This window comes from Tyto alba, unplaced genomic scaffold (assembly GCF_018691265.1).
Source record: "Tyto alba isolate M040663 unplaced genomic scaffold, T.alba_DEE_v4.0 Super-Scaffold_22, whole genome shotgun sequence".
NCBI classification, from domain to species: Eukaryota; Metazoa; Chordata; class Aves; order Strigiformes; family Tytonidae; genus Tyto; species Tyto alba.
Window position 1 is genome coordinate 20,468,386 of NW_024881296.1, and position 27,505 is coordinate 20,495,890.

Genomic DNA, 27,505 nt, shown 5'->3' on the forward strand with positions numbered 1-27,505 from the left:
GAGTGGATGGAGAAGAGGGGGATCTCCTGGTGGGAATGGGAGGATAAGTCTCAAATCCACATCCTCAGTGCAGAGATCACAGTGTTTTCCAGGATGGTGTTGCTATATGTTCAGGTCTTTCTAGTTAAATGGAGGAAGGGCCCAAGAAAAAGAAAGGCTATCTGAATTAAAAGGACTAATGTCAACAACCACTGCAGGAATGTCTGATTCAACAGTAAAAATCTTATGTGAGATTTGAAGGCAGCTATAGCCGCTGTTCAGACTGACTTGTCCTCTCGGGGAAACATTTCCTATTTTAGAGCACACCACCTTTACCCAGAGTATCGCACTGGAAACTGTCAGGACATGAGTGTTTCCCTGTGCAAGACCCACCTCCCTGTGCACTGCTGCCGTCAGCCCTTTCTGCCTTTCTCGTGAGTAGAGGAGGACAGGCAAGGGTTTCTCTGCAGTGTCAAGTATCAGCATCCTCCTCTGCTGAATGAAGACTATGTAGTGCTAGTAGCAAGTAAATACAACAAAAAATGTTTACACTGTAAGGGTCTTGCATTCACAACATTGTGAGCACAACACATTGCATGCTGAGTGGTGTCTCTGTTCATTTAAAAATAAAATTGACTGTAATTGACTGATTGAACACACACAAATAAAGGCAAGAACCCTCTGTACAATAGTAAAAATGAAGCACAGAGGTACAAATTTAGTTTTTGTTTCTGTCTCATTACAAAATGAACAGATCTGAACCGAGGAATAGTTTTCCCTGAAAAATAGGTGCTGGCTGTCTAGTCTTCCTCTGTTTGCTTCAGTCTGCCCCTGTGTTGTAGAAATGTGCATTTGTGTTTCTACAAAACAACAGTCAAACACCATAGGTATGTGTTGGCAACTGGTTTGGGATGTTCTCTCTGGTTGCTTGGCCCTGCCTGGAAAGTGGCTGGTGTGCTTTCCCACAGGAGAGCTCTTCAGGTGTCAGATATTCCAGAAATCTGATTTTTCGTATCAGCATCAAGGGTATGGCTACAGATGGTTTTAGTTTTTTAGTTTTCTGTTCTTTTTTTTCCTGAAGATTTTTTTTTTTTTTTGCAAGAGTATAATATGAGTTATGAGGTTATGGACATACTAATAGCTTCAGTTAAATGAACTTTTTTTATTATGGAGGCTCCAGACTCATATGAGGTGTCTTCCTCATTTTTTTTCATTAAGGGATATGAAAGGATGAGGGCCTTCAGACAATGAAATGATGGATTGGCCTTTTTGTCAGACCAATAAGCAATTGCAATCAAAAGAGCAGTTGGCAAGTTTTGCTGTTTAGTGCCATAGCTCTGGGGACACTAATGGCTTCTGTGCCCTGAGATGGGGATGCATTCAACCCACATGCTCTAAGGCGTCTTGACACCTTAATGAAATGGAAACCCAATGGAAATAAACCCAAGCATTTGAGGGATACTGAAGATCACAGCAAGTCCTTCAGAAAGCACTGCACACCCTGATTCCTTCTGCCTTTTTGTGGTGGATTTACTTGAATTCAAAAGAAAAAATAAGAGCAGTTTATCATAACTTGGTAAGATGATGTTGCCAGAAAAAGACATGAGGGAACAGACTGAAAAACTGCAAACCTGTATTTGTTGACATTGAGTTGGGGTTTGGGGCATTTGGCCATTGTTTCCTCTTAGTCGGTCAAGTAAGGAAGGGTGTTGCCTCCAGGAACTCATTTTTTTTTCTATCTTATAATTCCACCTTATTTAAGGAAAGAAATGAGAGAATACAAGAAACAGGCATCAGCTGTTTCAAATGCATTACTAAAATTTTTCATAAGATGACTATTTAAAGTCTAATAACCTTATTAAAAAATACACGTCTCTCACCAGTTGAGGTGACGCTGTTGCATGGTTGTGAGCTATCCATGGGCGTCAGTGGGGGCCTGTCTTGAATGAAAAGGTAATTCCATCCACAGTAGTAGACCTTCTGTGTCAGTTGAGAAAATACATTGCCCATGAACATGGTAGGGAGATTCTCCTTCGAAGTCAAAGCAGTGTTCACTTTTTCTGATTTTTTTCTAAGTGTTCTTTTCTCTTTTTTTCTGTTGACTAGTATTTTCAGAGCTCCTCTATCCATTTTAACTATAGTTGCTTTACATAAAATCAAAAAGAAAACACCAAAAAAACACCCAACAAAGGGTGTTTAGCTGATTATTTGTTGTTCTGGACTCTGGAAAATGGACTGCCGTTGTTTCAGCAAAACTGCTCAGTGAATTATTGAAACCCAGTCTAGTCAGGTTACCTTGAACACAACTTTTTCCTACAAACTCTGATCCAAGCAAAGCCAGCCACTATTCATAACTGAGCTTGTCAAGAGTAATTTCCTTTTTCTTGGGGAAAAAATCACTGACTGGTGGCAAGTAGGAAACTTTCCATGGTGAATATGGATTGCTAAATGAGATTTTTTTTTTTAGAAATTAATTTTATGTCCTCTTCAAAGGGAAAAAACAAACTAAAGTGCTCATCAGTGGTTGAAGAAAAACAATAAAACTAAATTTCTTCAGAATATAATCCAGAGATGATGTCTTTGAAAAACAGAAAGAAAAAAAGCAGATTTTACATTTTTCCCTTCCTTCTAGCAGAGTTATTAAGCTCCATGATTTTATACTTGATTTTGTTACTTCTTGTGCTTTTTGAAGCCATAGCACCTGAGATGAGGGGATTGAGAGATTCTAGGTTTCCGTGTGGGGAGGGAGGCGTGGTTTTGTTTTTCATAGTTGTAGAAAAGAACTTCAGCAGATGACTCAAGGTTCAAAAAGTAAATTAAAAATAGTAAAATTGGAACATTTATTATGCTTCTGAACCTTGTAATTTTAGGAGTTTTTAAATACTTGGAGCTGTCAATACAGCAATAGTCTTGTCAAACTGAAGAGTGGAATCAATACATTCGATCCATTTTGTGGCTGCTATTCAGAATGGCAGTGCTATCAATGATGCAAAGCATTAGTAATTTTCTAATTACTAATTAGATACAGGGTGGGTCTGTGCTCCGGCGCACCTGCCCCACTTCCTCCTCCTTCCTTCCTTCCTTCCACTCACCTCACCTCAGTGTTCATCCTTCTCCCAAATCCTCCTCACAAGTCCCAACCCCCTCCCATGTTCTCCTTCTTAAATATGTTCCCGCAGGGGCGCAGCCACTGTCGCTGATGGGCTCGGCTCTGGCCAGAGGTGGGTCCGACTTGGAGCCAGGGGAGCTTCCAGAAGCTTCTCACAGGGGCCACTGCTGTAGCCACCTCCCCCGCTACCAAAAAAAAAAAAACCAGCACCACAGAAACCCAGCATAAACTTTTAAGATGCATGAGCTAGGCCGTGTTCATTTTCTTCAGTGAAAGTTTTGATGCATCTGCAGATGAGATAAATTTAGCAATTAAAAGAAATACTGTTTTCCTGAAGCCTGCAATATTTTTTTTAGATTTATTGTGGCATACATTCCTTTCCTTCTCCATGTATATAGTCTTTTATTTTAAAGGTTTCTATTGAAGAAAGTAAGCATTTTCTGCCCTAATTCTTGTCATGTGAAGTTCTGTAAAATTTCATGCAAATGGAATGGTCTCTTGTTTGTTTTGCCTCTGCCTTCATGGGATGTGTGAGAACAATATTTAATGCTCATTGCTAGTGAAATTAATTTCCTTTTGGCTCATGGATTGATTCTTTCTGATGACATTCAGGACACTGATACTTGTTTTAATAAGCTCCTTTTAAACTTTTGTATGGTTAAAACTAACTTTTGTGCACCTTTACTATAAACAGTGTAATGCTAGCTTCAAGATGTAGTGGCATTCATAGAACTTAAATGTGTTTCTATTATATATATATACTTTTGAGGTTTGAGCTAAAATCTGCTGAGCATAATTTCTATACATGCAGTCAAGCTTTAAAGGAATGAGAACATTTGACCTGGGAAAGAAAACATGAGAAAAATGCAAACTACAGAAATGTCTTATTAAAATAGGCTTTCCTGTATTGTAGCAATTAAGCAATATTTTGATATACCTAAGTCCTGTGATCTCTCTGCACATGACATTGTGTTATACGTAAAGGTGTGAACTTTCTGCATTAAGCCCTTCTTGAGACATGAGCACCTTCCAGCCCAGCTGGGGAAGACAGTACAAGCTGGGGACAGGCTAAAGGGTTGCTTCCCCTCCAGTGTCCTCCCAGCTTCTGACGTTCTTCAGTTTACCAGTTTTCTGAGCCAGATGTTGCTTTCATATCTGTGCTTAATAGCACTTGATAGACTTTTCTTCTGTGAATATATCTTTTTTTATTATTATTATTATTCTTTTGTGTTTTGTTTTGTTTTTTTTTTTTAAACTCAGTTACACCTTTGTCATCCAGAGTATCCTGTTGCAAGGACCCATGGATTTGGCAGCAATTAATTTCTTCCATCATTTTATTGCCTAATCAGCATTATAGGGTCCTTCTATAACTCATCGAGGTCAGATTTCTTACCTGCTCTCATTAATATTCCCTGAAAAATTTCCTATTTCACTGTTAACCTTTCTCTGTTATGCACAAGAGATGTCTCAGCACACATGCTCTGCAAACCTACTCAGTGTCTCATTTCACTAAGAAAACTGTCCATTTTATTCCTGTCCTTAGCTACTTATCCTTTATCTGCCTCTCCTTTTTTTTCTCCCTGAGAATTTAGGAACACTGGACTGCATTTATCACATCTTTAGTGACTGAATCAAAGACCTGTTTGAAGTTGGAGAGGCACAGCTTTCTTTGATGACATTGATTGTTCCCCTTGCTGGTTGTGTTCTTCATTATAGTGTCGCCTAACACTAACTGGTTCTGGCAATCTTCTGTTCATTTTATCCATTTTTTCTAAAGCATCGTTGACTGTCACTTCAGTTTGAGGCTGTTTTTTTCCTGTCTTACACCCTCTTTAGAGGGCCCTTTTCTGTATGTGAAAGCATCCCAGATCTCCGATCTCCTTCGGTATTTTTTGTGACATGATTTTTCATTCTGAGCAATTTGTAATGCATATCACTACTCTGTTATGAGCAGGATTTGCTCTCAATCCAGGACACACTGAGTCCTAGTGTTATATTGTGCTGGGCTGGACAGTGAGGCTTTTAACATTAACGGGGTGCTGTATTAGAGGTAATGATCTGCAGTGTTGTATGATGATTTCTTCTCTATCTTCTCCAGTTTGCTTTTTTAAAAATGTGTAGCACAAATGGTTTCTGGGATCCAGCATTTCAAGTCAAACAGAGGATGCTCGATTCCAGGAGCCAGAGACATTAAATTATTCCTTAATTTCTTCCATGGAGCTCTCTTGCTCAGAGAAGGCACCAGCAGGGTCTTTTCTGCTCTGCTTGGAGCTAAAAAAGCTAAGTTAAAAAGCGTTCTGTTTTAGGACTTCCAAGAAATTGGAGAAAGTCCAGAAGACAGTCTTAGAAAGGAAATACTGTAGGGAAATGTAAATCTTCCAGTGAATAAAAGTGCTATGAAGCAGATGTCCTGCAATTATTCCTTGTGTTCATCAAGATTAAGACAAAAATTAGTTTTCTTAAATTACACTAAGGTGTTTTCCTGTCAGATGCTAGTAAAATTTTCTGACAGTAGGAGCAATAAAGCACTGATACGAATTAGAGCAGATACGAAAATTTTTATGAACAGATTGGGCAAATGGCAACCCTAGTTTAGTTAACTTGGTTCTCCTGTAGCAAAGGACAGACTAAAATGCTTCGCAATGCCCTGGGTCTTCTGTAGCAGCCTTGCTTGCCAGAACTGGCAGCATCCAAGGCTGTGCTGCACCGCCAGGTACGGTGAGACCACCCTGCCAGAAGAGGACCCTCACCCACCGCCTGCATCTCTGTCCACTTCCAGCCCGGCTGACTCCAGCCTCATGGTCACCTCGTGGCTGAGGCTGTCATCGGCCGGAGAGCAACTTTGTCTGTGCTCCAGAAGTACCTTCTGTGAGCGTAAGTTGCAGGAGGTATCTGTTGAGTTGCTGCTTTTCTCACAGGCATCTGTTGGTTAGGATCCAGCAGCGCTGCAGCAGGGAGGGGTGAGAAATCCTTGAGGTGGGGGATATTTCCTGATCAGCATTTTTGGAATTTAATACATTCCATCCCTAATTGAGTTTCTTAAGGGTCATCATCCAAGCAGACTAATTTTCCAGATTCTTTTATGAGTAGGTGTTAGTAAACAGAATTAATAGATGTACCGTCTCCCTGCTGTTAGTTGCCACTGGGACTCATTCTTGATTGCAGTATAATGGTTTGTATTTTCAGTCTTCCCTGGATCTGTGCCCTCTGTAACAGGATGGTTATTTAATGCTTACACACTTCTTCCAGCTGGCAGGCACTCTCCCTTTTTTTGGCATAATTTCTTTATATTTTTTTAATATATTTCCCGTACTAAGATGGTTCAAGGTGAAAAATACAAAAGCAATGAAAAAGAAAGGTAATGGAAGGTGCTTACTTACAACTATGAAGTGGTTCTGTTCTAATTGGTAAAACTGGTCTTTGACAAATTACTAATATGATTTCTCATAACAGAGAAGAGAGAAATATGGTCATCTGCATATTTTCTCAATGTTGTGCATCATTATAAGATTGGTATCTGCAAATGTGTTTAATGTTTGTCACATCTAAATAGTAGCATTGTGGACATAGTTCATCACCTCTGCTATGTTAATGACAGCAAAAGTTTGCATATGAATGAATAATTTATGCCTACACTAAATTAAAATGTAGATGGTTAGCAGAAGACACTGTTTTGTTAGCTGCTGCTTCACTTGCTAAGATGCCAAGAAGAGCTGAATATGTTGTTGACAGAAAAGCCAGGCAAATTAGCCGAGCCAAAAGAGTCCGTCAAGAAGAAAAAAGTGGGAATTAAACTTGGCAGCCTATTTGCTTATGTGGTCTGGGGGGAAAAAATGAAAAACATGTATTCTGCCAGAAAAAAGTGGAAAGTCAATTCAAAGAAAACCCAGAATTATCCTCTTAAAAAAAAAAAAAATCAAGGAAATCTGTGCTGATGTAAAGAGAGCACAAATTAAATCTAAGCAAGTCATAGGCTACCTTAGGCTAGCTTTAAAAAGTCAAGTTTCCTCATTAGAGTGTAATTAAAAGACTTAAATGAACCAGCCTCCCTATCCTAACATTTGAAAGTACTTTTATCTTTCTCTCCAGCTTTTCATAATAGAATTTTGTCTTACAGTACAAGCTTTTTTAATTAAAGAAAAAATACCTCATTCTATGAAGCAAAATGAAGTTTAATTAACTTGCAAGTATAAATGTCTAGTCTACTGATGCAGTTAGTCAGGAAAAGTATCAGGCTTTGAGAAGAGGATTATGAGATGTATGTGTTCCTTATTGTACTATCTCTGCTGATATCTAGGGTTGATATCAAGTCATCAGTAGTTGCCAAGCGTTCTGTAATCTTCCTGTCCCCTCTCTCAAATGCTACTCTGGAGCATATGAAATAGAAATATTTAGTATAAGTTTGTAAGCTGTCCTTGTCACTACAGGTGAAGAAGGCTTAGCAGAAAGATGTGGGGAGTTATGGCATTCCTGCTGCTCAGCGGGGCAGTGTTTCTTTGGGACACCCCAAAGAAACAGGGCAGCAGGGAGGTGACCGTACATGTTGTCAAAAGCCATTTTTGTCTGTGAGAACAGCAGTTATACTACATATAGATAACAGCAGACATATCTACTCAAACCTTTAAGTTTAGATGCTGTTTTGGGTACAGAGGTAAGTTCAGTTTCGATCTAAACATGTTGATAGATGAAAACTCATTTCCTGGAGATGAAACTGAAGAAAAAAAAAACAAAACAAAACAAACTATTTCCAGGCTTTCCAAGTACCAGAAATACTTTTAAATTTTATTTTCTTAAGCCAGCTAAGAACTTGCAGGCAGTTCCCTCCACTCTTTCTCAAGATGGCTGGGGAACATCCCCCTGCCTGGAGGGAAGAAGAGCTGTCTGGCCTGTCTTCTTTAACCATCAGGTCTCAAAGCTGGAGACTCAGAAAGAGGAAAGTGTAGCAGTCCTGCTCATGAGAGAGAGTGCTGTGCTGGAGAATGAACAAAAATGCTTGTTTTCCTTTAATTTTATTTAGGTTAAACATTGGAGAACTAAGGCTTTTTTCAAGTTTCTAAAGTACATTGTTAAATAAAGATTTTTCAAAGCAGAGACCTTTATGCTTGCCACTTTTTGAATATAGTTTTTTTTCTTGTATACATGGCTGACTGGCTTCAAGCCAACATACTGATGTGACTTGCTACCCAGACCAGTAATGTCAGAGAGCTCGCTCACTCCCAAAGATGGAATAAAATGTCTCTGGAGCCTTTTGGCTTGCAGTAGCCTAGCTAGACAGCTGATACAGACAAGAGCTGAAGTTGTGGGCACTTGGACATTGCCTCTGTCCATAGCTGTCTGGTGTTTCCCCAGAACAACTGTGTATGTGGTAACTTTTCATAAGAGTCCTTTCAAAAATAGCCTAACGAATAATCACGAAAACATAGCAGAGTCCAGTCCTCCCAGTTGTCCTCATTGTTTCCTGGGGACTCCCCGGGGGCTTTCTGCAAGACACTGAGTTGGCCATCATAGCCCCTGGCTGCCACCGCTGCTCGGTCCCCAGGACTTCTGTTCCCCTGCGGGAAAGCCAGTCACCTGCGAGAGAGAGGCTTTACAGCAGCTCATACGTAAACACCCATGTGGCAGAGCGGGTGGTTGACTAACAATTTGCTGACAGACGTGCCGGGTGTAGGAACCATCTAAAGAATTGGAAAAGAGAAGAAGGGAAGAGAGTCTGTTTCAGGATAAGTGAAAAAATTATTTGGCGGGGGGGGGAAACCCAGCACATCTATAGGAGCACATTGCTTTGTTTCACAGGACAGCTGCTGTTTTGAACTAACCTTTAAATAAGATGGCTGGAGGACAGCAGTTTGAATCAAATGAGCTGGCTCTACGGGGTGCTTTTGCTTGTCCAACGTGATGCTGCTAGCAGTCACTGAAACTTTGTAAAGGATATTCTGCTGATTTGCTGCATAGGCTCTTACACTGTCTTCTTCTCTAGCAGTGCCCTGGGCCTTACAGTACGGGTGATGAGAGGGCCCTTTTCTTCTCTTCATTCTCCAGTTGCTTTTGCTGTTGCTTTTTATCAAATATATGATTTAGCTGAAGGAAAATAGCAGTTTGTTGAATAAATGATAATGAGGGTTTTCTGGGAATTAAAGAGATCAAGGACTTTTTCTTTTTTTTTTAAAAAAAAAAAAAAAGCATATTTCAACTCTTGACAAATATGTGGAGGAAAGGAACTTGAACACCTGCAAAAGTGTGAAATGTCTATGCGGCCTTTCCAGATCTGTGCAAAAGTGTTCACAAGTGTATCTCTTCAAAAACAGACGCGCCAAGTGAGAAAAGAGTTGAAAGGAATATTATCTGTGACTGAAAACTAATTTTAAAATGCAAACCTTAGCTCAACTTTCAAATGTACTGTTTTTTGAAGGTAAAGTGATGTACCTCTTGACCTTTAAGCAGGCAAGTGATGGTTAAAACCATCTAGAAGAGGTCAACTTTGGGGAGCACAGCCTAAGCTGTTTGGTGCCCCAGGCACTTCCCTGTTTTGTGCTCCGGTCCCCAAAATCCTGTCACGGGATTCCATCTGCTGTAGCTTCTGCCTTCACAGGGCAGAGCTACATCTGTTGCATGGACCCACCAGAGGATTAGCCTCACTGGTTGTCTCTAATAGCTGTGGTTTTCTCTTTAGCAGCAGTTGAGATCCTCTTCAGGATGAAACGTGAGGCCCGCTTCTGCTGTCTCATCAGTAACTATGGGAGATCTGCCAGGTAGCTAAGAGAGAAGCCCCTGACATCTGTGGATTTCACAGTGCCATGGAAGAAGATGCTGGAAGCGTGGGTGGCTCTTGTGGTGTGGCAGTATGTGGGCACGGGGGGACAGTCAGTGCCGAGGTGAAAGGGTCACACGCTCTGATGACTGTTTCCCCATCATTGCAGTGACTGCCTTGGCAGAATGACTAAAAGAGGTGAACACGGTGACTGAAGTCATTAGATGTGGCCTGTGTCGCTCTGAGGGGGATGTGCCCTGCACAGCTGGGGCGCGGCAGTGCCGCGGTGGCATCATGGCAAGCCCCGCAGTGTTCACTCTTCTGCTAGAACACCAGAAGGCAACAAGGGAAAGAAGGTAGTTTCTGTTGCTTTTTGAGTTGGTAGAACCTGCACATGAGTGAAGGGGCAATCACAGCTGGTGTGGGGGGACGTTTAGGGATAGAAACCCGTGTTTTAGTTAGCAAGATCAGCTCTGCCATCTCCCGGAGCTTCTCCCTGAAGTGCCCACTGCTCACTCTGCAGCCTGCCATTGGTGTCCCAGTAGACTCGTCCAGCTTGCTGTCATCTCCAGAGGACTGTCATCCCACCCAGCCTGGCAGCCCTCCTCAGAGGGGCTCGGTACCCCAGCAGCACAAGCTGGGAAACATTTGGCTTTGGCTGTGTTGGCAGTGCTGGTTTGGGAAGTGATGCCCGTCACCTGCCCACCCCACAGCAATTTTCTGTGAGTGCCCTTATCATAGATGCATGAACAAGTACCAGATGCCTCCAGAACTTGAAAGAAGCAGGTCATCTTGCTGTTGTGTGGCTCTAGTTATGCAAATACTTGATAGAGATTGAATAGAAACATTAAGTATCACCTAATGAAGTAAAAACCTCTCTATTTAGCGTTAAAAATGTGTTGCATTATAGTTTATTTTCCATAAAAATATGTAAATAATTTTTGCTCTTAAATTTAAGATTCAGTTAGTCATGTTACATTTATAATTGAAAACTTTCATGCCAACTATACCTTGACTTGTCAGTGTCTTTCTTCAGCCTTATAAAGTAGGAAGCTCTGTTTTTCCTTCTTTCATTTCATATTTACACTCACAAGCCTTTTCCTGAGCCATCATGTTTGCATTTCCTTCCCATTATTCTGCAGCCACCCAGAGCTCCTCAGCTGGGGTCGAAGAAAGCGATGGATTTTTTATTTTTTTTTCAGCGTGGTTGTGTTTAGTTCATATGATGCAACATTATCCTCAGGATGTAATGGTCAGTTTGACCTCTTTACAAACACCAAGCTAGTATGTGAGAAAATATTTTACAAGCCACGAGAGGGTTTATGGGGGCTCTTAGCAGAGCAGAAGAATTTTCCTTGGCTAGTGATGGTGAGGGCCAGACTGTGCCGCTGACTGTAGTGGTGGATGAAGAACAGCCTTGTGAGCAGGAGAGGTCACCATAGACTGGGCTCAATCACTGGTTTTCCACATCGTTTTATTTCATTTCCTTTTATGGAAACTTGAAAGGTATTTATTTAGGTTGCTGCTTCCTCTGAGGCCTTCGTGACACACCTCAGCTTCACATCTGCAGCCTTCAGACTTGAGTAAGGAGCATGCACAGTGGCTGAGCTGTAAGCAGGGTCTCCTGGTTTCACAGAACCTGCAGTATGCCACAAGGGCAGGGCATGGAAAGACACCGTGTTATATTTTCCATTTTGATTGTGAGACAAAGGCTGTTTTCCTGGCTTCCCATAGATTAATGGATTATTAATGGGAAAATATTTGCAAGGCATATATGTATTTCAGCTATAATTCCTCATTTTAAATTGTTAGGGTATACGAAGAATTGCTGTACATCCATGGTAGAATCCGGTGTTTCTGTAATTTTTGGTTGAGACACTAAGGATCAAGAAATGGGGAATGCTTTGAAGCCCAAGAATTTTTTTTTTTTTTTTTTTAAACTTAGGTGGTCCTCTTACTGGACAAAAAGAAGTTATTATTTCCCCCAGTACTCTCAGGATTTCATATTAGGAGGGAAAAAATCAAACTCTCAAATCTAAGGTCACCTCTTTTAGCATATGGTACAATATTTACCATGAGTTAAAGGCATTAGCCTAAGTAAATTGTTCATTGCTCTATGAGAAATACTTTAAGGATTGATCTTTTTGTGATAGCATTAAAATTCCCAAAGGAATCTCATGTCCATCAAATATTTTTAATCATGTGCCAACTTCTTCTTATGACATGTATGAACTCACTATGGCAAAGAAACTGGTTTGTTATTAACTTTAAAAAAATATATTGATATATTTCTGACAGATCAGTAGTCTGGCTCATTGACAGATTAATAGATTAGGGCACGTTGTGGATTTTATATGAAAGAAAATTTTATGGAAGAAGGAAGTAGACATTACCAATTTACCCTTTCAGCCAAAATTGTTACAATAGAAAATATAATACTATTACGAAAAAAAGATGGTTTCTGTTGTTACTTGCAGCCCCAGGGCTGTTTCCTGGGCGTCCCTCTGCCCTGCTGGAGACAGAACCCCAGCGGGACGTGAGCAGTGTGGATTGTAGCCAGGAGCTGAGGAATAAAATAAAATTCCTCTTTCTTTGTTGTGGAGGGATATGATCAAAGTAGATGTGTGTGTTTCTGTATCTTTCCTGGCGCTGTGTTAGAATAAATTTTTTTACAAGGCTTTTCCAGTGATTTAAATGAGCAAGGCTGTCATCTGTCACCTGGCAAATTTTTGTCTCACATAAAAACCTTTCTGCCCTGAAAGATCTGTATCCTGCTGGGAAAACATGCTATTACTGGGAAATGTGGCATTAATGTTGCTTAGGATAACAAAATAACACTGCCTAGAATAATGTTGTTTCACCTTAGCTTTCCGTAGTCAGAAAAAAAAAAAAAAAAAAAAAAAAAAAAAAAAAAAAAAAAACCAGAAATTCCTGCAAGTCCTGCTAGCAACTGAAGAGCAGCTTCCTGTTGGTGTGTTTAAGTTTTTTAATGACTAGAACACCTCAGGCTGACCTTTCTTTTGCCCCACTTCTCATGGAGCTGCATAATTATCATCAAGTAAAATCTCCTCAGAGGGGATGGATGGTGGCTGGTGATTTATTTCACAATTTGTGAATACAGTAAAACAGGGTAGGCGAGCAGGTGCTGCAAATGCATCAGGACCCTCCAGCAGCTGTAATACAGATCACGGCAGTGGTGGCAAACGGAGACTGGAAAGGGGCAGTACTTTTACCACAGAGAAAACCTGGTGCTTCTGATGTCATGAACGTGTGCCGTTATGTGGCAAAAATCATAGGTTTGTATGAAAACATACCAGGCCTTTATCTTAAACCTTGAGTGCATCAGTGAGGAGAAGGGAAGATTTTTCTCATCCTTTTGCATTCCTTCTGCAAATCAAATTAAAAGGGAACTGCCACTTGATAGTTTAGATTAGTGCTGTCTCAGTTGTTTCAGTGATCCCACAGCAGTTTACCCTAAAAAGGAATACTAAAAATCTGTTTTTGACTAAATATAACTTGTCCACTTGTTAAAACTGCAGGATTTTCCATGTGAATTTATGTTGGTTTTATTGTATGGATGTTTCTTTGGCTATATTAATCAAATATTGTTTTCAGAATGACAAGAAGGTCCCTGTCACACTTTTGTGTTGGATATTGATACTTATTTATTTCAGGGAATATTTTCTGACTCACTATATTCATTATTCTTGCAAAGAAACTTTGAGTTTCTTTGTTGTGAGTGAATGTCCATTCACCTTTGTATGGGAGTGAGAAAAGAGGAATGGTTCTCAATTGGGTGTTACTAATGATTTTTAAATCTTATGCAGGTGTTTCTGCTTTTCAGTCAATCCATCAATCAAGTGCAAGATGGCTTGGGCATAATTTAAAGTATTGTCAGGACAATATTTCAGATTTTTTAAAATCCAAGCAATTTATGAATTAATTGCAGTTCTCTGCAGGTTCTTATGGAAACCAAAAACATGTATCCTTGAAGACATCTCTGGTAGTGTCTATAATAAAAGCACAATACATCTTTAAAGAACTGCAATTTTTAATTGATTTTTTTAAAAGCTTACTGGGATGATAGAAGAGACCCATCGCCTGTGCCACCTTACTGTGCCACCATTCATAGCACTGAGGATAGGTGGCTGATTAGCTTCAGCTCAGAGCCTTGAATGTCAAAATTCAGGTCTTGACTATAAATCTTCTGATAGAAATTTAAGGCAAGCCCTTCTCAGTATGCTTGAATACATTGAGGGAAGCAAGACAGATGCATTGTTTGTATCCCAATTGGCAATTTTTACGTTGTTTTCTTTGATAGTTCCTCACCATATGATTTACTTCCCAGCCCAGGATCTTCTGATGCGTTTGTAAAATCCCATTTACATAAGTGTAAGAGAGAGGGGGAAATGGGAATGTACTTTAAACAGTTTACAGACCCAAATGTGACACTAATGAAGTTAGACATGAGGGCTGAAGTTCTGGGAAGAGCTTTTCTGTGCTGAAGTCTCAGAAGCAGATGCTGAGGCTGGAGGCCTGTACCCTGTGCAGCCCGGGGGGAGCAGGGCGTGCTCTCTTTGTCTCCCACCCTGCGGAGCACTGCTGTTTTGCAGAGGGCGTGTTGCCCACTGAAGTGTTCTCCATTGCATTTTATTTACTTGGTGAAATACAGATTTGATTAGTCATTGGTCTGATGTTGATGTGTATCAAGCCTATTGTATTATAGAAGCACACATCTTTAAGAATGAAGATTGATTTTTCAAAGATGAGATACTTTCATCTTTGCTTATGTTGTCTTGCACTTTTATTTTTTTTGCCCTGTGTGTCTCTCGAGTCAGTGGGTCATCTTGCAGAGTAAGGGTCTGTTAAACTAGGTAAGGCTAGTGGAATTCAATCCCACTTGCAGGTACATTTATTATTGCACTAGAAATGGAATACAGTTCCTTGGGGTTCAGTAGCTGTGCCTAGTCTTTGAAAAATGATAAATAGCTCCTAATTAGTTGAACAGTAAATCAGGAAAATGATAAATACTTTCTAATAAGCCCTTTTCTCGGTGGGGGTTTACACAATAGGCTCATTTCTGAACATCTGAGGAACGTACATAATTGTAATCAAAAGTGATGCATGTTTTTATACCAAGAGTAAGCTGAGTGAATTACAGCTTCCATTACTTCATTCCAGATATTGAATGAAGCAGAATAATAAAAAAAAAAAATACAGAAAATAATCGTTGTCTCAATTTGATTTATTCTGGCTACTTTCGGTTTCTCCCGGGCTGTCTTTAGAAGAAAGAAGTCTGAAAATAATCTCCTGAATATTTTAAATGTAACTCAATATGAAAGTTGATCCATATGTCCTGCTTTGAATCATGCAGTAATCTCAATATAATAATTGTGTTATTTGCATTCTAGGACAAAATCACGTTCTTTTTCATTCCTTCTGAAACTTTCTAATGATATTTAGAAGTAGATAAATTGACTGGTAGAAGACTTTTACGGTATTTGGTATAGCCTCAGCACAATTCTTTAACTCTGAGATGACTGTATAAAGTATGAAATAAAGAAAATACTTGTTAATAGAGAAGGGAAAATGCAGTATTCAGTCTCCCTTTTTTTGTTTTTTTTTTTTTTTCTTTCCTCACCCACAGGACATTAATGTATGTATTCTTGAAAACTACCCTGAATGTTCCAATCCCAGGTTATTTTACATCATACCGTATTTCTGTGGACAGCATCCAAGATGCAGGTAAATATATACAAGGTATCCCAATTTGTTCAGTAATAGCTATTGCAAACATTTTGTCAGAAACTGGTAACAAAGAGGCATCAGTTATTTGAAGAACAAGAGAAGAGCGTAAGTACAGTGTAACGCTGTATGAGGTAGCTGCATGCATGTATGTTGGAGTAAGGAGGGTAATGCCTTGATTTCATACTTGAATAATTCATCAAATCTGGGTGTATTTATGTGAGTTTGGGTTTTTTTTGTTTTGTTTTCTGGGTTGGCAAGGTGAGAATGACAGTGACCACATGTGCTTGTTACTCATTTTAGCTGCACTGTAATTTTCTAATACATGTTTTAGCTCTGCTCAGATGCTCGTATCAGGTCTATATATGAGGTACTCCAGGTTTCTATGTCTATGTAAGAAATAGTAAACATGCTAAACTATATAAAGTGCAGCCTTCTACTGCTATAACTGAGCTAGCTCATTTTTATTGTGTCTATTTATGTCATTCTCATATTGCTGTATTAGTGATGCTGCACAGTAAGCTTTTATGCAATGGTACGTGAATAATTTTAAATTCCTTCTTGTTTTCAAATACTTTTGTACTGTTGGTCACAGCATGCTCTTTATTAGGTTTGTTCAACTTCAAGGTATTCTATTTATTTATTGTTACCACTTCTCCATAGTGGAACAACTGCACGTTTTCAAAAAATTTCTTTCAAAAGCCATGCTTTTTTGTAGCAGTAGTAATAAGTGAAAATTTATTCCTTCTTATGTCTCACTTTCTAAATATCTTTGCTGTAAAATCCTGCTTTAGTTTTTTGGCATACGTGAAGTTACGATTAAGAAACAAAACAGATTCATGACTTCATTTGCATTACACATTTTTTTCTTAATGTATTTTGTCCTCATTTGCAAATGCACATTTAACTTGTGTTCATGAGTAATCCTGTTAACAGTAGTCACATACCTGAATACTTTCACAACATATCTCTGAGAGGTTCCCAGGCAGTATATTGAAGTACTGTTTTATAGCTTGTTGTAGATCTGTCTCCTGTCATGCCCTTGAACTTCCTTCAGCAACTTCTTAGTCTCAAGAGGAGCTCAAGAAGGAGGCTCATAGTATTTGTTAGAACACTCTGCTCTTCCAGAAAATGGGTCAGTGCACAACACAAAAAGTAGTAGGAAATTAAAAACTTGCTCCAAGTCTGCTTCAGTAGGAGTGTGAAGCAATACGCTTTTCCATGTGTCATCAAAAGAGCTTCTGACAAATGTTAAATTCACTATTGCATAGAGTTGGCTATAGCCCAATGGAGTCAGCGAAGAGCTGTGATCTCCAGCTGCTCTCAGGTAGTATATGTGACTCAGGTGTTAATCATACCAGCTGGACCATGTGAAAAAGCTGATTTTCTTTAGTTTGGGACACTGGTATTATACCTCCTATCGGTATGAGTGCTGACTGCTGCTCCTATGACATAATTAGTATAAATTAGTCTAAGGGATTTAGGATTCATATGCTTGTCTAACCAAATTGTGCTTTAAGGAAACTATGAGAGAAGCATAAAGATGTACTGGTGTCCTGCCAGCCTCTCCCACTGGGGGAAAAGATAGAATAACCCTAAACTGATCTTCAAAACCAGCATCAGTCAGAGCAAACAAATGTGAGTCCTGTGGTAGGGCAGTCAGGGGTAGTGGCAGGGGAAGGGAAGTTCATGGAGACTTTGGCAGAAGTTACAATGAAGGACAGGGTGGGAGACAGGCCAGCAGCCTCCTGTGTGGTATTTAACTGGGTAACAGCAGGCAGTGGTTGCTCACAGCAGTTCTCCTGATGTGGTTCAGGGATGCTGACGCCCCTTAGCACCCTTCATCACCCAGGGAAGTTTTTCCTCCTGTGAGATGGGTTGTGCTTCCAAGTCAAAATACAGGAGTTCACAAGCTTGAGCTTATAAAAAACTTGGTGAAAGGTGTCTTCAGAACAGAGTACTTCCACACGGTGATTAACTTCCGTTTAATGTGATTGTGTTTTTACATACCAAACCAATTCTAGATGTTTTGTGGAAAAGCTCAGTAAGCCACTCAGGTTTTTTGGGGGGGAGGCGGGTGGAAGGGGCGGTGTTATGTTCTGTTAGAAGTATAGCACTAAATATTTCTTGATTCAGTTATGTTCTTGGCTTGACTTTCTGAAGTAAATGAATATTTAAACTTTTTTTCTCTCTCCTCCTTCTCTCTCCCTACATTAATTTCATACAGGGAGCCTGGTGAATGGGCCCTTGAAAGAGCAAAGCTGAACGTGAATGAAAATTTTCTGCTTGTGGGCATTCTGGAGGAGTTGGAGGATGTGCTGCTTTTATTAGAAAGATTCTTACCTCATTATTTCAAGGATGTGCTTAGCATCTACAAAAACCCAGGTAACTTTTTCCATTAAAAAGCTATTCTTACAGGAACTTTGGCAAAATCTGCATGGCTGCTGAAAGGTATGTGTTTATGTCTTTTTTAGTCAATGAGGAAATTTATCTCCCTTTTAGGGAGCAGATTTGATTGATGGGGAAAGGTATATATTCTGCTTTTATTCTTAATGTTACTGTGTGGTTTTCATTTCTGGGCAAGCACTGGGGGTTCCACTGATTGTGTCACATGCCAGAAAGCTTCCCGTTTACCACTGGAGTGGCTTTTATTCTTTTAATTCTGTCATATTCAGCTCTCAAATAATATTGTCAAAATATTTTCAAAATAGTGTCAGCAATGTCTACCTAAGTAAACCTTCAAGAAATGGCTCAGGGAGCTGGATACTTTGGAGATTCTCCAGTACCAAGGTATTTATTTTTCCTCAACCTTGACTAAGGGTTGAAATTAAATGAACCTTCAGTTAAACTGAGTTTAGGTAAAGTACAAATAAGAACGTGTATTTACAGCACTTTAAGTACAAAGCATGCTGAGGAAAAAGACTTAGGAGACTTGAGTAGAGAAATTAAAACAGAGAGCACTTAATCTGCCCCCTTAATTTTCACCCCACAGTCAATCTGAAAGTACTCTTTCTCTCTTCTCTGCATCAGTCCATCCCTCCTAACGCTTATTTATTGATAACTTCTTTAGAAGACAGTCTTGTGTCCTATGCCTAAACCAAGAAACATGATGCTTCTTTGGGGCTATGCATGTCATTCCGGCAAAACTGATTTCCTTGATTACATTTGGCTGGGCCATCAGCATCATATGAACCAGCAAGGGGTAAAACTTCCCTTCTTGCTTGGTGACTTGATTGCATTCATGTCAGTGTGAAATGCCTACAGCCACTGAAATGTGTGTTTTGTACCAAGTTGTCTATTAAAAACAGATGGATCAGAGATTGAATTTTGTTTGTAATGTATGCAGCTGATGGCTGGCTTTTGACTGTGAGCAGCTATCACAGTGATCAGTCACTTTGGAGAAATGATGGGTTTCTGTCCATAGCCAGGAGTTATGGACCTAACCAGGTGACACCAATCTCTGCTTCCAGGATGCATCTTCAAAAACTTTGTATTTAGCAATGATATAGATATTACAGGGGAACTATGGCATTCGTCCTCTGAGCAACATTTCAGTGGGCTGTTACCTGCTTGCAATAAAGCAGCTATTTAGAAGATGTGGCTTACTTTATTGTGATGCTATATCCAGCCACAGAGCTATTTTGCTCAATAACAGACATAAGGAGAGCATGGTATTGTATTGACATGAGAGCAGTCCCCAATTTTGGATCAGTTATTTCTCTCTTCTTTGTAAATTAAAGAATATAAATACATATATTTGTAGTATGTGGAAGTCTTTCTAAAGGCTTGCACAATTCGATCTCCAGGGTTTTCCCATGGGGATGTTGGACAAGAGGAAGGTGGGGTATCCATAAAGGGATGGTCTCTTTGCAATGAGCAGACTTTTCTTTGGGAATCTGTAGGGCTTTCTCAGCTGTTCTGTGCACCACAGATTTTCACTTCTCTTACAATAGGGGAAGCTGACAAACAGCACACAAGGTCTTCATTTTCATCAGGGTGCCCTTGAAATCATCAGGTGTGAAATAAGCAATCTCCCAGAGTCATTAAGTGCTGGATAAGCTTTCTCTTCTCTGTGTATATTCCAGTATGTGGGGGAGATTTGATCCCCTATTTCAGGACAGTGATTTCCTCAGGGATTTCACGTGAATACAGGTCTTACGTTATGTCTGAAGATTCACCTCTTTCCTTCAGTATTCCCCACATGGATTAAACTTCTGGTTTATTCTTCCCATTCATTTATTGACAAGGAAGAATAGGAAAGATACGTTTTCCTTGTGTTAACTCTCTCCTCCTCTTTTCATACATGTGTATGTTTGGGGGGGGTTCCAATCATAATTATTTTCAGGTTATTTATGAGTTGGTGCTAATGCTTACAAAAAACTTAACAGAATCAGCCAGAAAGAAAAAATAAAATAAAATCCAAGTGCTGTGTAAGAAATCCTACATCGTTCTCCTCAGCTCATGTTAGACCTGATCTGCAACACCCTCTGCTGTTGCATCATGAAGTGCTGGGAAGACGAGATGTCATTCTGCCCAGCTGTGTGGTGATCCCACAAAGCAGCAGATACTTTTGGCCAAAACCAACTTTTTGTTGCAGCTGATATTTGCAGATTAGATCTATACATGGTACAGTTTTGTCAGCTGACCTGCTGCTCTACCTGAGACACTCTTATGGCGGTCTTTCTCTTTTTGTATAAAGTAAAGCTTTTCCAGAACTTACCTTTTATCAGCTGAATATGTGGAGGTGAGAAGAACATCATGAAGGACCATGTACAGAAAGCTGATTCACGTCCATGTCAGTGGTGAAGCTCTGCACCAGAGTCTACTGCAATAAGTGGTTCTGGATTAGACACAATTCAAAAGCTGATTTGTAGAGCTGCTTTGAAGCAGAAAGTAACTGAAGGAAGGCGATTTCCATCCAATGTTGCTTTAGTGGATTACATAGATCAGAAAGCAGACTAAGAAATTAGTGATTACTGTTGCACCATCATAATCTAAACCAAATTAAAAGCACCTACCTCTTGCTGTAGGAAACAAACTGCTGGATGTTATCAAGCGCATCAAATTACATGTGCATTTAAGATACATCTGCGTGAGTTCTGGGTTAAACCCCTTCTTCTTCCCAAAGTTAGGACCCTCTTCCCTCATTAAAGGTGCTTTGGGTGTGCACCAGATCACTACAGCTCTCATCCAAACAAACTTTTTGCTTAATGCAATATGACTTGAGTGCTTTTGTCGGTGGTGCTAATGATTTATTTTACATAAGCTGGCAGAAGGAACCTGTGAAGAAAGGTAAAATGAGCAAAATGCAGTTGACTTGTTCAGACATTGTCACTAACAGTTGGCTATTGAGATTTTGAATATATTTTACTTGCCATCTGCTGTGTATTTACTCTTTGCTGGCTTGTTCTTTTCTTTTTGATGGTGCCACATTCTGAAATGCACACCGATTTTTCTCAAATTCTGTGAGTTTGAAAAAGTTGGCAGTTCTGCATGACAGGAAATTTTAGTGTCAGGGACACTAGGAGGATAATTTTCTTCAATGCATTAATAAAAATGTTGCCTTCGGCTAATCCACATGCCAAATATTTTGACTTCTATGTTTTATACCAATGTGCAACAAAATGTGAATGCTCTTTGCAGTGCTAAAGTTTTTATTGGAACCAATCTGGTATTATCTTGTAGAATACTTTAGAGCTACAGGCTTCCTGTTTTCCTCCTTTTCCAGTCTCTCCTTGAAATTAAGTATTTTCTTAATGTTGATACCAAGTTAGGAATTGCAAAAGGACTCTCTTTTTTTGATGCTTGTCTTGTCCAAAATGACAAACTCTTCCTGCCTTGACAACCAGAACTGCGTTTGACAAGAGATCAAAAGGGAAGGTCAGGGTGCAGCAGTCAGGTTGTAGAATAGAAGTATCGATAAATGGGTAGAATAAATAAATTTAAAAAAAAAAAAAGTTTACTATATTTCTTTGCTAACACACTACAATTTGCTCAAAATTTTGTCTTTTTCCCCCAGCATTGGAGCCAATAGGGTCCGATTGCAGAACCTTGGATTATATTTACTTCAAAATTTGGAAGTATTCTTTAACTCTTTGAAAGGCCTGAAATAGCAATAGCATAATTTTACATGTAAAATGTCTCCTCACTCTCAGGAGCACAACTGAAGGAAAAATAATTGGTTGGTCCTGTTCATTTTTGCTGGCTATAGCTCACTTCCGTAGCCTGGCTGGTAGCCAGAACACAGAGAATGTTTACACAATTTCTTTTGAAATGGGCATATGTGGGTTTTATATCTTTGGTGTTTTTAAAAGGCAGAAAATGCACACTATACATAGGAAAATATAGAATTTTCTTGTGCCTTGTCAACTTCTGTGGCATGGGGTAAAAGTTAACAGCATCTAATGTAAGAGAATAGGCAATAAAATGGGTTTTATCACCTCAGAAATAGCCCATATCCTCTCACCTTTCTGCAGGAGTTCATAAATTTTCTTTGGCACCAGAAACCCTATAAAAACACTTCTTCCCAATACCAGAAAAAAAAAAAAAAAAAAAAGAAAATTCTTTGTTTCCTGAAAGTTACATTTTACATGGAGAATGTGTAGATCTTAGACTAAAGCAAGAAGACTGACTTTAGCTTTTCAAACAGTGAATTTTATTGAGTGCATGAAATTACTCATGCTGTCAGCTGGAAGAAAATATATTGTTCAGGTAAACTGTAAAATGAGCTTTTTTTTTTTTTTGAAAATGCAACAAAAAAATTTACAGGGAACGTTTTAAACTCTGGTAGTAATATTATCCTGGGTAATATAAACCTGCTGATTTTTTAAGTCCATTCTGTTCATGAATGCTAGTGACACAGTCTTGACATTTTCTATTTATAAGCTTCTCTTTCTCTTTCAACCCAATAAGGAGGGAGAGCTGCCATTTGCCCTTACTGCAGGGCTGTCTCCCATGAGGCAGATGATGAAGCCTTTTTTGATGGAGTTAGGAAAAGGGTGGGATCAACCCCATAAGTCTTTGTACCCTGCTGAAGACTGCTCCTGTGCCAGGGCAGCACTGAAGGTGGGGACATGCCTTCAGATGGTTCCTGTGCTGGAAGTGGAAAAGATTTTCCCACTCCTTGTCAAAATAAAATTATTTGCAAGTGGAGAAGGCTGAGAGGCTTTTCTTTCTTTCCTTATCCCTGCTTCCAGGCCATCGCTTTGTTAGTGCCCCCCATAGCCTGACTGATACCTGTAGTACTGAATTCTTGTGGCACCTTTTTCCCCACTCTGTTCTTGCGCTGCTCTGGCAGGATGTGGATGCTATGCATTTGGAAATGTTCAGGACCTGAGGGTCATTGCTGGAAAAGGTGCTGTGATATGAAGAAAACAACGGGAGGACTGGAAGATCCCACTGTTCTTTTTTCCCTCCAAGGAACTGGAATGGTTGTCTTTGCAGGCACTACCTCCAAGAGCAGGAACTCTGGGTAGGGAATGTTGAAGGAAGTCAGTGGAAGGAGGCAGTGCTTTTTGTTTACTGTCCTTAAATACTGTTCATCTTACATTCTGCCTTTGTTCAGCACAAAATAAAAGGAATGAAAAAACTAGGACAAGTGATCTGCAGCTTCTAATAGTCTGCCTACTTCTCTTTGAGCTGTACTTTCTGGAGAGGGTTGTGACCAGTGTATGGAAAGGGAATATACTGGCTCATCTCTTGTGCACAAATGCACAGCCCTCCTTTCCTGCAAGCATCTGCACTCTTGATGTGAGAATAAAAGCCGCTTGGATTAGATTCAATTTAAACGCTGAGATTTTTTTTGCATCACTACTTTGCATCTGCTACTTTCTTAAAACAGAATTTGGGAAAACTTTGAACACATTCAGATGTTCAAAAACTTTGGAGCCTCCAAACATGCTGTGTTTTCTTTTGCCTCAGACTCTACACCAGCTTTGTGCTTTCCTAAATAATACTCTCCAGAAGAACCACTGTGTATGAAAGTTTTTTACAGAAGAGGAAAACTTCAGATTTCGTGTGGAGGTAAAACATGAGGTTGGACTTGGGAAGTAACTAACTGCATAACACTTTCATGGCACGGTGCCATCCATTATGTGAAGCAAACTGTATGTGCGACTTAAAGTTTGTCCAGAAGGTGGTGTAATCTCCCTGTTTGTTCACGACTTTCAGGGGACTTGAACATCGTGCCAGTGGTAATAGCACATGTGAATTTACATTCTGCCTGGGTGGCGTTTTCTTCCATCCTGTTCTGAAAATAGAAAATAAAAATAGGAAATGTGAACAAACCATTCCTTTCTTCTCCCTCTGAAGTCTGAACTTTCAAAATTACATAGAAGAACACTCTAAAACAATGTGTATGCTAAAACAGGCAGTTAAAGCTCTAGGAAGAATGTTTATTTGTATTTTTGTTTCTTGTAAAACAAATCTCAGTTCTCTGTGTGTTAAGAAGGGCAGGGAAAGAGGAAGTGTCACAGTGCATATCCCTGAGGATGTTTGTTCCCAGTTAGATTGATGGCATCTAGGACATTACACAAAATTAATCTTCTCCTGCATTTGTTTCATAAAGCTGAAGGTAGTATCAAAAGCTGTAGATGTATTATTTAGCTCTTCAGCCATGAAAATACAAGGTTTTGAAAGCAGGGACAAAACGGGATTGCCTGATCTGGGATGCCTTGAAGTTAGCAGATGCACCAATCAGTGATAAGCACAATCAGTGGAAATATCCTTTCTTTTTCCAATTCCATAAAAGGAAAATATGTTCGTTTTTGTCTTTTGGAGGTTTCAAATCCCACTGTGAATAAACTAAGTAGTTTTAAGAATAGGAGCTCTTGCAAAGATTTGAGCACTTCTGGGTTTTCTCATGACTCTGTGTTTTTCAAAAGATCTGCCAGGCGTTTGGAAGCATCGTCTCAGAAGCTAAACTTCTCTGTGGCAAGTTCTGCAGCAAAGATTGGCAGCTCATACCAGCTGTGGTTCTTGTTCTGTTAGGGAGGGTGAAGCCACTCCAGACTATGTGTGTGGTGCATGGGAGACATAACTGTGGCACCAAAAGATTTATCCAAGATAGTATCAGTCTCATTGGTAAACATGAGCAGGTGTGGTAAGGGAGTTTGGCATGGCTTTCCAAGCCCACGTGGAGCTTGTATGTATCCAGGCTCAAGACCACTGTATTTACTGTTCTCTGCTAGCGTGTACTTGTTAGATTGGAGTTAGCTCCTATGTTCATGGTTATGTAGCAGAGCCTTTGCCTATAAATACATCTTGTGGCCCAAAATGAACGGTACATTTTGAGACGAAAAGTGAGGTAGCAGACAGCCTGACATGACAGTGGCACTCACTCTGAGTAAATCTGCTCCTTGAGCTTACAGTGCAGGGGAGTGCAATTTACAGGTCCATCTGCCAAACATATTATTACGGTTCTGTTTTCTCCCAGAGTCACAATGAGTGGTTGACTTTGTAAGTACAGCAGCACCAGCAATAATGACTTAGATCATGTGAGAAATTGATGTTATTTCATCTTGGCAGGTTGGGATGGTGGGCATGGTTCATGAACTGAAGGAATGAGGAGGGCCAGGGTTGACCTGCAGTGCCCTGCCCAGCACTTCTGGCATTCGAGGAGGTTGGCCACCTTCCAGGTCTCACCACTGAACATGGCAAAGACAGATACGGTCTCTCTGCTTGCCAATTACAATGCAGGTTTTTTAATACTTATTTTAGGCTTGGATTTTCATGGGAGTTTGATTTGTAAAGGCTGTGCTCAGAATGAGTTGTAGTAGAAGGTGGAATCCATGTTCCCTTAAATTAACCTTTGAAAAATCTAGATCAAATGTTTCTCTTCTACTAAAGTTTCTGGACACATGACTTCACAGACTGGCTCGGACAACCTACAATGTATTGTAGAGACTGGCTAAGTATTTTTTCATAGGGTTACTGAATCTTTCCTTTATTTGTGCTATAATATACATTGAACGTACAGAGCTTGTGCGCTTCAGTGTGCCATCTTTTTCCTATTCCTCTTCACCACCTTTTTCATATTGCTTTTTCTCACCAACTGGCAGGGCCTTTACCTGAAGCCAAGCACATTTTACGTTTTTCATGCTCTTGTCTGAGCCTCTCTGTCATGAGCATAGTTTCCTCTCTCTAAACTTCCTGTATAACTCATTTATACCTGTAGGATTATGAAGGCTGAGACCACCTACAGCATCATCTTCATCTTTTAGTGCAATTCCAAAAAAACTTAAGCCTTGAGATTTTGCATTTCATCCCACATCTTCATGATACTTGCTTTGTTTCAATTTCCTTTCATCAGATCTATTGATAGGCTGGCTGGTTTCGGACTAAACCCACACAGATGTAATTTCATACTTTGTTGCAGTAAAACCAAAACTTATTTGTGGTCTAAATCCCAAGGGGCCCATCAGCCAAACCCTTGCATCCCACATATCAAGAATTCATGTGCAATTTTTTTTGTGTCAGGAGGTCATTTTGAAGGGTTGGTGCTGGTATATTTCAAGCAACTGTCATGTTTATCTAATGAGGATATCAGTCACAATAGATGTTATGGTTTATAGCAGTGCTCCTGCTACTCATCTGAAGTTGATTCCCTGATGCATCTTTTGAACATTTCCTGTTCCTACTATAACAATCAAAAACCCATGGACAAGCAGCTTTATTAAATTTCAGGAGCAGGGGCAAAGCTGCATTTGGATACAGCATTAGCTGTTTCTCATAAATAATGCAGGGTCATTGATGACAAAACACCACAAACATTTTAGTGACAGACAATTAAAGCTTGCAATGACAGTTCATTCTTTCTTGACTAACTTACTAAATAAAATAATTTTATTAATTTTAATCAGTAACACTCCAGCTAAACCTCTGTTACTGCTTCTGCTTTAAAAATAGCATTTGAATAGAAATTATAGCAGTAACAGATTATGCAAATTGCTTCTTTGACAACTTTGACCTCTATTCAGACAACAGAAGGCACAGAGGAGGAGGCAGATGGCCATTAAATTCTAGTTAATAGACCTACTTCTGTTTCCAGCTACAACTCCTGTACATTTGTATAGGTCTTCATTTCACCTACATGGAGACAAGGTAGCTGAGGCTGGAATCTGAAAAACTTTTGTTAATAATAGAACCAAAACAACTGAGGATGTATCTCGATTTTCATTGTGTCCCACAGTACGTTTTCAGGGTCAGTGTTCAGAAAGGAACATCTTCTAGCTGAAAACTGAGCATATTTGGCATTGATAACATAGGAACAGTATGGAGCAGATCAGAGCTGACCACTTTGCTTTTAGGAGCATAATCATATTTCAGTCTTCAAAGAAGGCTATTGTATTTTTCCCTTGGATTAATCCTAAATCCTGCCCATTGTTTCAGTGATAAAATAGGCTAAAGGTTAAACTGATTATTCTTATCCCTGAGGCATCTTGCAGGAACAATGTGAGTACTGTAAGACAGTATCTTTGATGGCTCAGAAATGTTTTGAAAAATACTAGAGGTAAAGTAACTACAGAAAACCAATTTAATTACAAAAATGCCTGTACCTGTAATTTTTGTACAGTAGAGACGAGCAGCCATTCCTAATAAATTACTTTGGTTTTCACATAAACACTGCAATTTAAAAACAAGTTTTTACAGTGATACAAGTGACCTACTATAATAATTAAAATGCTGTAATAATTAAAATGAGGAAAACATGAAAGAGCATAAATTCTGACAAGTTAGGTGTGAAATCATAGCAAGGCACTTTCTGGCATTGCTAAATGCTTCCTAAAGGCATTAAAGATAATACCAAACAATTTTTTTCAACTACATCAGAACTAGGTGGCCTACCAGAGAGTTGAGGAAAGGGAGACAGTGGGTAGCTGGGAGAGGTGACAGGGAGTCACTCAGGGAATAGACATCCCTAGAGT

The 27,505-nt window shown here is 39.6% G+C and overlaps 1 protein-coding gene across 4 annotated transcripts in view; it reads left to right on the forward strand.

Annotated features, from left to right (window-relative positions):
* The window catches only part of UST (uronyl 2-sulfotransferase), a 176,637-nt gene that overhangs the window by 124,595 nt on the left and 24,537 nt on the right, over nt 1–27,505 (forward strand). For all 4 annotated transcript variants that reach the window (XM_042796049.1, XM_042796048.1, XM_042796051.1 and 1 more), the window contains exons 6-7: nt 15,484–15,581; nt 17,809–17,966. In XM_042796049.1, the coding sequence (XP_042651983.1) occupies nt 15,484–15,581; nt 17,809–17,966 (256 nt within the window). The remainder of the gene's footprint in view (nt 1–15,483; nt 15,582–17,808; nt 17,967–27,505) is intronic.